General features: G+C 33.8%; 3 protein-coding genes across 3 annotated transcripts; 1 reads left to right on the forward strand and 2 right to left on the reverse strand.

Moving 5' to 3' along the window:
- Positions 1-375: 375 nt before the first annotated feature.
- Positions 376-1962, reverse strand: LOC134272532 (E3 ubiquitin-protein ligase TRIM45-like). The gene has a single exon (XM_062754751.1). The coding sequence runs from the start codon at positions 1960-1962 to the stop codon at positions 376-378; it is 1587 nt and encodes a 528-aa protein (XP_062610735.1).
- Positions 1963-5256: 3294 nt separating this feature from the next.
- On the reverse strand, positions 5257-8346 carry LOC134272533 (EF-hand calcium-binding domain-containing protein 10-like). The gene is made up of 4 exons (XM_062754752.1): positions 8205-8346; positions 6617-6781; positions 6278-6368; positions 5257-5416 (listed from the first exon to the last, which is right to left on the reverse strand). The coding sequence occupies exons 1-4, from the start codon at positions 8320-8322 to the stop codon at positions 5371-5373; spliced, it is 420 nt and encodes a 139-aa protein (XP_062610736.1). The 5' UTR covers positions 8323-8346; the 3' UTR covers positions 5257-5370.
- A 155-nt stretch (positions 8347-8501) lies between these two features.
- LOC134272534 (integrator complex subunit 13-like) lies at positions 8502-10920 on the forward strand (the record flags this gene model as incomplete). Its single annotated transcript, XM_062754753.1, has 3 exons — positions 8502-8637; positions 10330-10563; positions 10855-10920. Coding segments are annotated over exons 2-3 (288 nt in total), but the record flags the coding sequence as incomplete, so codon positions are not given.
- Positions 10921-11018: the final 98 nt, after the last annotated feature.

Here is an 11018-nt window from a genome sequence, read left to right on the forward strand (position 1 = left end):
ATCTTGGCAAAATGGTGTACAATGCATGTTGGGAAATTGGTTTTCGGACAAGAAAGTTATTTTGGGTTTTGTCACGACACCAAGGCATTTGTAAATACTAATGTATTCGAAAAGATGGCGCATTATATATACTAACACCGATACATGAGGCAAATGTTCAATTCACAGATAAGAAGAATAAGTGGTGCGTTAGCAATACCTAGCGCATATATTTATTTCAGCTTTCATAAAATCATGATTTATTATTTGTACAACACTTACGTATTTATAAATATAATCAATTTAATATAAAAGTTTCAGTAATGTTTCAAAATATATTTGCAAGCGTAAATAAATCTTGCATAATCGGCAATCTTCATAAGACGTTTATATTGTTTATTTCATGTATTGTATAACTTTTATTTCTCCTGAATAACACAATCCTACCCAGATCCTTCCCTCAGTATCGACACTCAATCCATAAGGACTATTTAGTTCACAGCTATTTACACACCTAAGGAATTGTCCATTCTCATCAAGAATGTGTAGACAGTCGTTGTTGTAATCTGCCACAATAATCTGATTCATGGAGTCTGTTACTACTTGGCTAGGGCAAAATACCTCCTCCTTTCTGGCAGGTGTCCCATCGTATCGAAATCGAACACATCCTACGTTATCCAACACAATCACCATGTTGGCATTAGGATCAGAAATACAAATGTCTTCATTGTTGTTTTCTGATAAAAGCAGTTTAAATTTACCCCTTTTAAAGATTTCTTTTCCGTTGCCATCTTTATATATTTCCTGTTTCACTGTTTGTCCTTGAAAGAGAACGATTTTATTTCGACTCCCATTATACAGGTTGACCAATACGTCACCTGATCCGGTGGCACAAAGGCCCCTTGGTTTCCAGCCTTCTTGTGTAGTGACCAATACCTCTATCCTCCCTTGTCTGACAATGTTCAGAGTTTTATTTTTATAATCAGTGTATATCAGATCACCCTGTTTTGTCAGTGTAATGTCTGTAGGCCTTTCTAAAGAGGCCGTTTTGATAGAGTCCTGTACTTCTCCGTGTATGTCAACACAGTATATGGTTGTGTCCTTTCCACTGATCCAAGCTTTATCGGATCCTACACAGACCACCTTGAGTAGAGGTTTAACTTTAGTTGGAATTGTGGCTATAACTTTGTTTAACTCGCTCGTAAATAAATCTAGATTATGTGTCAATGTTGACATGTAACCTCCTACTTCTATTTTAAGTTCACTCCCTTGAACTATTTTTGCATTCAGAGACGGAATTTCGAAATGGATATCAGTTTGTATGTTCCTGTATTCAATTATATTTGATTTGTAGTTTATGACTTCAGAAAGTCTGTCATTATTTAAAATTTCTTTGTTTCGCTCAACTGTTTTCTTCATTTCTGGAATCAAGGTTTTGAGGTCATTTTGATGTGTTTCTAGAGTATGTAGATGATCATCCCTCAATGATTTAATCAGACAGCAAAATTTGTTGAAAATGGTGTCAACTTCCTTATGCCATAATATCCTGTGCTCTTCAGTTTCTTCCTCTAACTCCTCATACTTAGCGGTGCATTTGGAGGCTCTAACTTTGGTTTCCTTCTCCCTTTTCTCACACTTTGGAATGATAACAGTTTCAATTTCATTTGTATCTTTTTCAATTTCTTCCTTTTTGTTTGCCACTACCTTTGATAATTCTACGCCATCATCACCTTTATGGTTGTCAAGGATACACTTGAAGCACACAGGTCCATCACACTGTTGACAGTAGGCCTCACATACCATTGGTTTCTTTCTGTTCTTAAAAGGAACAATTTCATGAGGGAGGGACTTACGGCTATCCACATGTTTACTAACACAATCCACACACAGACTAACTTGACAGTTGTTACAGAACTGCTCGGTTGGGTTATCACATAGGTCACATGTGATGACATCTTGAGCCCAGGAGATGGGAGTAGCCATTTAAAAACTCACTAGGAAAAGAATGATAAAAACGTAAAGTTTAACGTATCTGTCAATATGAAGTCAAATTTTATATACACGTGTACATGTAATTTGAATACAAAAGTTAGAAATTTATCAATTAAACTTACCTATTCAAACATATGAATTCGACCAGACTTTATGTGATATGTCATTCGTCATTTAGTTAACATCAGGAATAAATGACAATGTTTCCTAATTCACGACTCATGCTCTTTTTCAGTTTTTAGCTTTTCGTTTTTATATTTTGCTTCCTTGTTCCTTATCTATTTTTTCCTGGATTCAAAATGTAGGCTACAGTTTGTATACAGTTCGTATATGTAAAAACTTCCAATTCAGTTTGCAAGTTTGGATTATAATTAGTTTTGGAGTTCAAATTTATATTCAACAACCACTTAATTTGAGAGAAAACATCGAAATGCTTTGGTCTTAAAAGACACTTATTTGCTTGATAATGGTCATTTTTAGTTGATTATATATTTCCCATGTAAAATTAGCTTTTATTGTTAACAATAATACTTTCTATATACAATGATACTTTCACATTCATAAGAAATATATTTACTATAATTTTTACTTCTGAAAATATAGTCCTTTTTTCTAGGAATTCTACGATAGAAGTCCACAGGATAATGTCCAGAAGATAATTAATATTAGTATCAATTAAAATTAAGAACAATTAAATTTTTACAGGCAGTGTACATTAAAAAAATTTACCATTCTCCAAATACCCGAGGTCTTGAGTCAACACGTTACCGTAGGAAGTTTCATTAAATGTTTGTGGGCTGAGCGTAACGACGTCTTTCGGAAAATTTACGAATCTTGATTGTTTTCCTTGCAGCGAATCATATTAGGACATTCTATGATAAGCAACTTGTAACATGAATATTGGAAGTATCAAATGATTCCTTTCTGTTTATTTTATTAGTATATATTTACGAAAGCTTAGATTTAACTGTTCTCGATCATGACAAGGTGTAAACGGTGGGAGTGACCGGTTGGCAGAGGATGCTCACTCCTCCATGGCACCTGATCCAAATTTGTCAGAGATCAAAATTTGCTCAATTCCAAAATTTGTATTATTTAATAGATTTTTGGGCTTGAATACTGTTCGTTATCTCCATAATCATAAATGTATATCTGATTCAAAACTAGACAAAACTTGAAAATCAAGGTAATAAGGTCAGGAATATAGGTCAAGTACTATAGCATGTCATTTGTAACAATCTAGACAACGCTCCTTCTTCAGTAGTTTTGGTGACATAAATTTTTGTATTGTTGAATTGATCAATAACTCTAGATCTAGAAAGATAAGAGGATAAAGGCACATACATCGGGGGAGGGGTTATTATTAATTCCAGGCGTTCAGAGGCTACGACGCATATCTGCTGCATCTATGGTTACGCTTGTTCAAAATCTTAAAGAGACCTTAAAAATCTCATAAACAATACAAATGTATTGTGATCTTGTTTTGAGATCTAGACTCTCTTTGTTCTAAAATAGCAAAATCTCAACATCTTTTACAACAAAAGCAATAGATTTGAATGAAAAATAGTTTGCAGCATGAAACCATGCTTTCTCAAAAACAAGTTCTATGGTCGATACAATGACCTTGTCAGCAAATTCACAAATATCATTATATATCATATGCCCACTGACGGTTTTCATTCTAATTGTAAAGCCATTACTTACACACTGAATTGACAACGGATTTATCCGTTATTTTCCGATCATGACAAGGAGCACACGACGGGTGTGACCAGTCGGCAGAGGATGCTCACTCGTCCAAGGCAGCTGATCATACAAAATTGAGGAATGTTTAATTTAGAACTCACATGACTTTTTAAATGTTTTTTTTTTCACAAGTGGGCTTAACATTGTTCATACAGGTAAATAGTTTTCACGGGACAAGTAAAACATGTTTTTTTTCATTAATTTTAATATCTTAAGTACCGGCCTTATCGTGCAAATTTCACACAAATTTCATAAATTTATAATGCGTCTTTTGCCATTTGCAAAATTTGTACAACGTAAGGCTGACAGCTAGTAAAGGAAAGCTTTATGTAGAACTTACGAAATCATGACTATAATCGAGACTCTTGGTATATTCTTGTTTCGGTAACTTGCCTCCTTTTGTTCATACGTGGACCATGCTCTTGCGTATCGATCGAATCAACTGAGAGATATAAACCCCGTATGCAGGTGATGAAGGTATATACTGCAATCTGATTGAAAAGTAAGACATCTCCTTTATCATTAAGCCTGGTAGTTAGATTACCATTAACGCTTTCTTTCAAGTGATATGTCTAAACAGATGTGTCAAACTCTGTGGTATCTTTTATCTCAAGCTCACCGGGATATATCGTATAGCCGTAAAAACGGAATTGATCATGATGATCGTTTTAAAATTGACAATTCTTCTTCGATATATATATATCTAAATGTCGAGTTGACGGCCGCATAAGATTTTGGACAAATCTGCTTCATATGAACACAAAACTAGGTCTGTTGATAACAAGGCGCAATTGTTACCCATGGGAATTCCAGTAGACTGTTGAAAAAATTGTTACTTAATTACTGGTAAAATGTTCATGATTATTGGTAATGTTTGTATAATACTAGCAATCTTTTTTTTTTATTTACACATTTTATTCTTGGGAGAAACATAAATCTATACGGCGTAAGAAAGGCCCTGGTGATTTTGAGGTCAAAAGGTCAAAGCATAAATTCAAAAGTTGTCTGCTTTAACACTTTCGTTTCTGCGATACCTCGAGAAGCTTTCAGGCAAACCTTTGCAGTGAAACTACTCCATAACTTCCTATGGCCCAGGGAAGATCAAGGTCGTAAATTCTAAGTGTTTGTAAAACTTTCATATCCGAGGGGTATTTAAAGAGGCTTAAGTTTTTGGAATTATTTTTTTTTCTTCACCATAACTCCTTATAGCCCCAGCCACCCATCTTACAGTGCCCTCCCTCGACCCCTCCCCCATCCAATATATTTACATATGAATGATGATATGCCTCTACACACATGTGCATACATGTATAAGTATCACAACTGTTTAATGTATTAGTTTTAATATACATGTGCTTATGTACATGTACACTCTGTACTACATGTATGTATGTATTATCTTTGAATACAATAAAAGAGGGGGTGGTCCGTTCCTGGTTTAAGAATTAAATTTCCTTCTTCAAAGAGCATTGAATCTCATAAAAACAGTTAAAACACCATCATTGTTTATGAGATAAATAAAACAAAAACAAACACAAATGTTTGTGATATAAGTTTAACAAAAACATGAGATTTTCAACTGTGAAATAAATGAATATTTAATATTTACAATATATGTACAATGTGAGAGTTGATTTTAAAGTCTTTTAGATACTATGCTTCTTTAAATGTTGCTGATGCTTTACTTAGGCCAGTTCTCCTGCAAAAGAGGAAAAAATAGCATAACTATATAAGACATTCAAGTAAAACATATTTACTCAATATCCACTTACAAACAAATAAGTTGATGGCCCTTTACATTCTTATTTTAAAATTTAACTCCTTATTTGAAATTTTAATATTCCAAAACCTTGCTAAGCTGTAAAATTTAATCAATATTTTCTCCATTTAATATCTGTTACAAAATTTCAATTTTTATTAAAATTGATTTATTGTAAAAAAAAATGTTGTAATTATTAAGTGCTCTTTATCAAAACTGCAATGAATATTATTTGCCAGAATTATAAAATAAGTAATTTGTAAAGATTTTGGTAGGAATTCACAATAGTTTTAAAACTTATCACTTATCAGTTATAAATTTGAAAAAAAAAAGGAAATAAACCAATAAACCAATAATAATAATCCAGGTTACACATTTATTTCAGATATCAATAAAATCAGTAAATATCAGTATGAGACATGCATTTGAGATATCAGAAAAACTTTGCCATTACAGAGAACTTGCTCATAAGAAAATTGCAGTTTTAAGGAACTATTTATATTAATGTACAGTGAGGCCCCATTTATCCAGACTCTTTGGTTCCTAGTCAATTTGTCTAGGCAAAATAACATTGAAAAATTCCACTCCTATGAAAAATTGTCCAGATACTGAAGCATCGGATATCTGGCATCCGGATACAATTGTATCTAAAGGTCCACTGTAGAAAACCTTTTCTCTGTAATTCTTATTCAGATATGCAGTATCATAATTATAAAGAAGCAAAATTTCGAAGCAATTTGAATTCCTTTTAACTGCAGAGTTTTATCAGTAAAAATCAGTAAAAGATAAGGAAAAACTTACGCTTGTGATAAGAATACATCAAAATTGATTTTGTCTTCATTTGCTCCTTCAATATTCTCCTCGACAGGTGATATACCTAGTGTTGACATGGCTGTAAAGAAAAAAAATGTACACGATAACAGTAACACAGTTAGATTACAGATATCATAGACATACACAAGGACATTTTGTAGGAAAAATACTTTTTAAACAGAGTAACTGACAGAATAAGAAGACATGTTTATAGTCTGTACCATACTATCATACATCAAATATTGTTTATGCTTCAGACATTTAAGTTAATTGTGATAATAAGTTAATAATGTGCAAAAACATGAAGTTATAATATACAATATGTACCTTCTCTATACTGTTGCATTGTGATAAATCCCCTGTTTGTAGGATCCAGCATGTTATACACTGACTGGATGTTAGTGTCGTCAAACAGGCAAGGATAGTCATGCTTTGTGGCTCTGGACCTCTGAAGCTTCTCAAGCAATTCTATCATATACTTCTTTGGGTTTTCTGAAATATTTTTTTAAGATTCTTGAGGCTACATTTCATAAAAAATTCATGATGTTGTGATTTTCTTTTATCACAGGTCTCTGAATTTCTATCAATAAGCTGTTATATGATTGATCAGAGTGATCCCTTCTATAAAGAATGGGTATATATTATATATATATATATATCAATCTGATCAATAAATGGTTTATTGATAGTGTAACGGGAGAGGAGAAAATGCAGCGGATCAGACCGGGATTTGAACCTAGACCCCCCTGAAACTCCAGTCAAGAGCTATCTGGCCACTGGCAATGAACCCAGCTGAACGCCACATTCCTCCTTCCTTAAAGGTCTTTGGCCCTCCAAAGACCCCAACCCAGGCAGGCCTCTCACCTTTCAGTTCCAGGGAATGGCACGGCACCAAATGTAATAGGAGAGGAGAAAATGCAGCGGACCAGACCAGGATTCAAACCAGGGCCCCCTGAAACTCTGGTCAGGTGCTCTACCAACTGAGCTATCTGGCCACCTTCGATCGAACCCATCTGACCGCCACAATAGAAACCCAGAGGCCTTGTGCTATTATTCTCAGTGAGGTTTAGATCTAACACATTGCATATAGACTGATAGAGATTAATCCAAGATTCCTCTGACTCTAACCCTCGCTTTTATATTATGACTTGTGCTCTGACTCTCCCCCGCACAAGTCATAATATAAAAGCGGGGGTTAGAGTCAGAGGAACCTCGGATTAGATAGAGATATGCAAATTGAACTATATTATACAATTATGGACTGTTCAGAAGGGAGACATCACCAATTATCAGGTCTGAGTAGGGTTGTCACCCGAGGGCGCTTCCTGAAGAATATAAAATTATCAATTATGTAGAGTAGAAAATAGTAATCAAACCTCTTGTTTTCTTCTACTCTGCTCTGATTCTATACTTTCAAAATATGTCAACAGACAATTTTGACGTCATCGTTAGAATTTATTGTTTACCGATCCCGCATATAAAATTTATTAGGCTAATTGTACTTGTAAATAAGAGTTATCTCGCTTAAATCACTGTAGTTTCATTCAAAGGGCGACAACACAGTTGTAACCCTGCATGCTCGCTTACGCTATTTCATTGTCATCTGAAGGGAGATAACAGTTGTCACCCTGCGCGTGAGGGAGACATCACGAGTTGTCTCCCTGCACGTGACCTGCTCTAAACCAATCAGATTGACTGTATAATTCTGAAGGATAATAAAATATAATACCAGTTAGAATTATCTGTGTCTAGGAACAGGTTTGTAGCTAGGCTTTGTTCATAGGCTATAGCATCATTATTTTATCGTTGTATTTCATAGAAAAAAGTTCAAGACCCCCCCCCCCCCACTGTTTTTGAAAACATTTCATTCAAATATGATGTTAAAAAAAGAGAGAAGCAGAAAAAAGAACTGTACCAGGTCTGTTGTATATCAGCTGAGAAGTCATGTTATTAAAAAGCTCCAAAACACGGTGCTCCTCGAGATATTCTTTCGCTTCAACATCACGACCAACCGAACTCTTGGTGGACGACATCTTTGATTACTCAATTGCCATAGCAACACATAGAAAAATCGTTTGGAAAAAAGTGATTAACAAATTAAATGACTCAATTAGATTTAATGTTAAAGAAAATTTTCATTGAAATTATTTTCTTTGGTATTTGACATAAATATTTTGTAAAATATTTGTTATTACATCCGGGCAGTGAAAAAATGGCGGCGCGCACTTGTTTGTGTCTTGAGGAAAAGTGATTTTAGACTTGCTTACATTTACAGGTTAATAGAAGAAATGCGCAAAAAGAACATTTTGCATTAACAAAGAAGTTATGTTTGCTCTCTAGAGAAATAAGTGAGTTTCTGTATTCAGCTTTATCCTTAATTTTCTAATGACTCAAGTTGTAGGCCTAGTCCAGTTTCATTACCATTTCGAATTTACTCGAAGATTATAATTTTTTAAAAATTTCCTACACAGAATGATTCAGTGAAATGAAGGCCTGAAATATGCACAGTATTCACAATATTTATATCATTAGTGTTTTATGACATGTAACAAGATATTTCCATTTCTATTTTTTTTTTTCTCTGTGATAATTCTTTGCAAGTTAGCAGAGTTGATTTCTTGATTATTCTACCGGAATTTAAATTAGGCAGATCATTATGTCAGGAGCTAAGGAGGCCTAATATGCATGCAGATTTTGTGCACATATGTCTCTGTGTCTGACGCTAAGGAGGCCAAATATGCATGTAAATCTTGTGCGACTGCCTTTGTGTTTGACGTTAGTGGGCGAGGACTATTGAAATTGGCATTGAAGTCCTAGTGTAATTGAAATCTATATCTTCATTTTTATTAAAATCGAAATCTACAATTTTATTTCACAATGAAATGGAAATATAGGGAATCACTGTCTATGAGTATGCCAGGGACATCAACAACATTGGGAAACGTTAGAAAATTTATGCATAACATTACATGGCTTCGCCATTTATGCAAATTATCCCATGTTTCCCACTTTCTTCATTGATGCCCTGGCATACTGTACTAACTAGACAGTGATCCCTTAAGTTTGAATATTTCTGTTTTTGAGAAAACATAATCTTATTTTAATTTTATTTTTTCTGATGCTTCTTTCAAAATGGGTGTTTTTGAATTAAATCTAATTTTTTTTAACCATTTATAATTAATGATATTATAATTATTGTAAACACTAAAAAGCTGCAATATTATCAGTAAATATTTTTTGAAGATGATAAATTTGCAGCAAAACTCTTCCTTTTCACAAAGAATAGGCCTATATTCAAGAAATACTTGCATTAGATAATGATAATAAATGAAGCACCTCTTGATGAGTCATCTGTCAAACTTTCTCCGAATTGTTGTAGAATCCATTTTATGATTTTAAATCTCAACATTTCACACCATTGATGGCTATCCGGTTCTGATCCATTACACTTCTCACAATTGGTTTAACCCTTAGCCTGTCATTCATGCCATTGATATCAAAATTGTGAATTTTTTTTCTTGAGACATGATTGGAGCTTACTGATGTCAATCACCTAGCCAGCATATACATTAGAAAAGCTGTGGAAACATTTGGTTAGCATAGATGACAACTGCTTTGCTTTAAATATCACAACTGCTTAGTTTTTACAAAGCCACTGCATTTTGAAAAGACAGCTAATACAAATAGAAAATAGGTAAAAAAAAAAAAAGAAGAAGTGAAATAATAGAAAATTCAATTTTGTTCCCAATAGTTTTATATGGAATTATTCCATGATTGACACAATTTATTTTCAAGAATGTTAAGTATATATACATGTATATGCTCGAATAAAAAATACCATGAATGTCTCATGAGTGTGATAAACTCCAAATCTAGCTACAAAATTATTGAATATATCCTCTATTTATCCTTTTTTGAAATTTTCCTTTTTTTTCTTTTCCATTCTTGACAATTATGGAAATTGACTAAACTCTCACTCAGAGATGTTGGATTCATTTTCTGAGTTTCTTTGTAATAAATTTGATCTGTTCAACTTTCAGGGACTTGACAATATGTTATACCCAGTGGAGCACAAGACTGTGTTTGTACTAGACAGAGGCCCCCTGTTTGGGCGATCCTGTAAACAGAGTATAGAGTACGATGTGATGTCTAAGACTAAGACGCCGGGAATCATACCTGCCGCCCCGATCATGAAGTCCATGTGGACGTGTAACGTGGAAACCATGATTGAGTACATGAGGATTGTGTTTGACATTTTCCCTTCAAAACGATTGGTATAAAATGATGGATTATTTTGATTAAAGGAAAACACATTCATTTAAGTAAAGGAAATTGTTTATGAGAATTATTTTAATTAATCTGCAGTAAACGTTTGATTAATTCAATGACCAAATTTAAGATTGTTTTGTTTACTGGAGAGATTCTTAATTATTGACTAACTTATTGAAAGAGTTGCCTCTCTTTTGCTACTGATAAGCTGCAATAAATTTGATGAGAAGTATCTTGTATAGCAAATTGAGTAGGTAAATATATTATGTAATAAGAAAAACTGATTTTTTTTTCAGATTCGAGTGGTTGTAGGGGATGAAACTCTGAATAGTTGGCAGCAAAAAGATCAAAACATACAACAGGTAATAAAGAATTTAAAACAAACAATAGGTACTTAAAGATGCAACAGGTAACATGACAGTCACTGTGGTGGGTCCTGAAGTTTGGGGGGTGGCTGGAT

Source organism: Saccostrea cucullata, unplaced genomic scaffold, assembly GCF_032062105.1.
Source record: "Saccostrea cucullata isolate Sc308-1 unplaced genomic scaffold, CSIRO_AGI_Scuc_v1 ctg7371, whole genome shotgun sequence".
Classification (NCBI taxonomy): domain Eukaryota; kingdom Metazoa; phylum Mollusca; class Bivalvia; order Ostreida; family Ostreidae; genus Saccostrea; species Saccostrea cuccullata.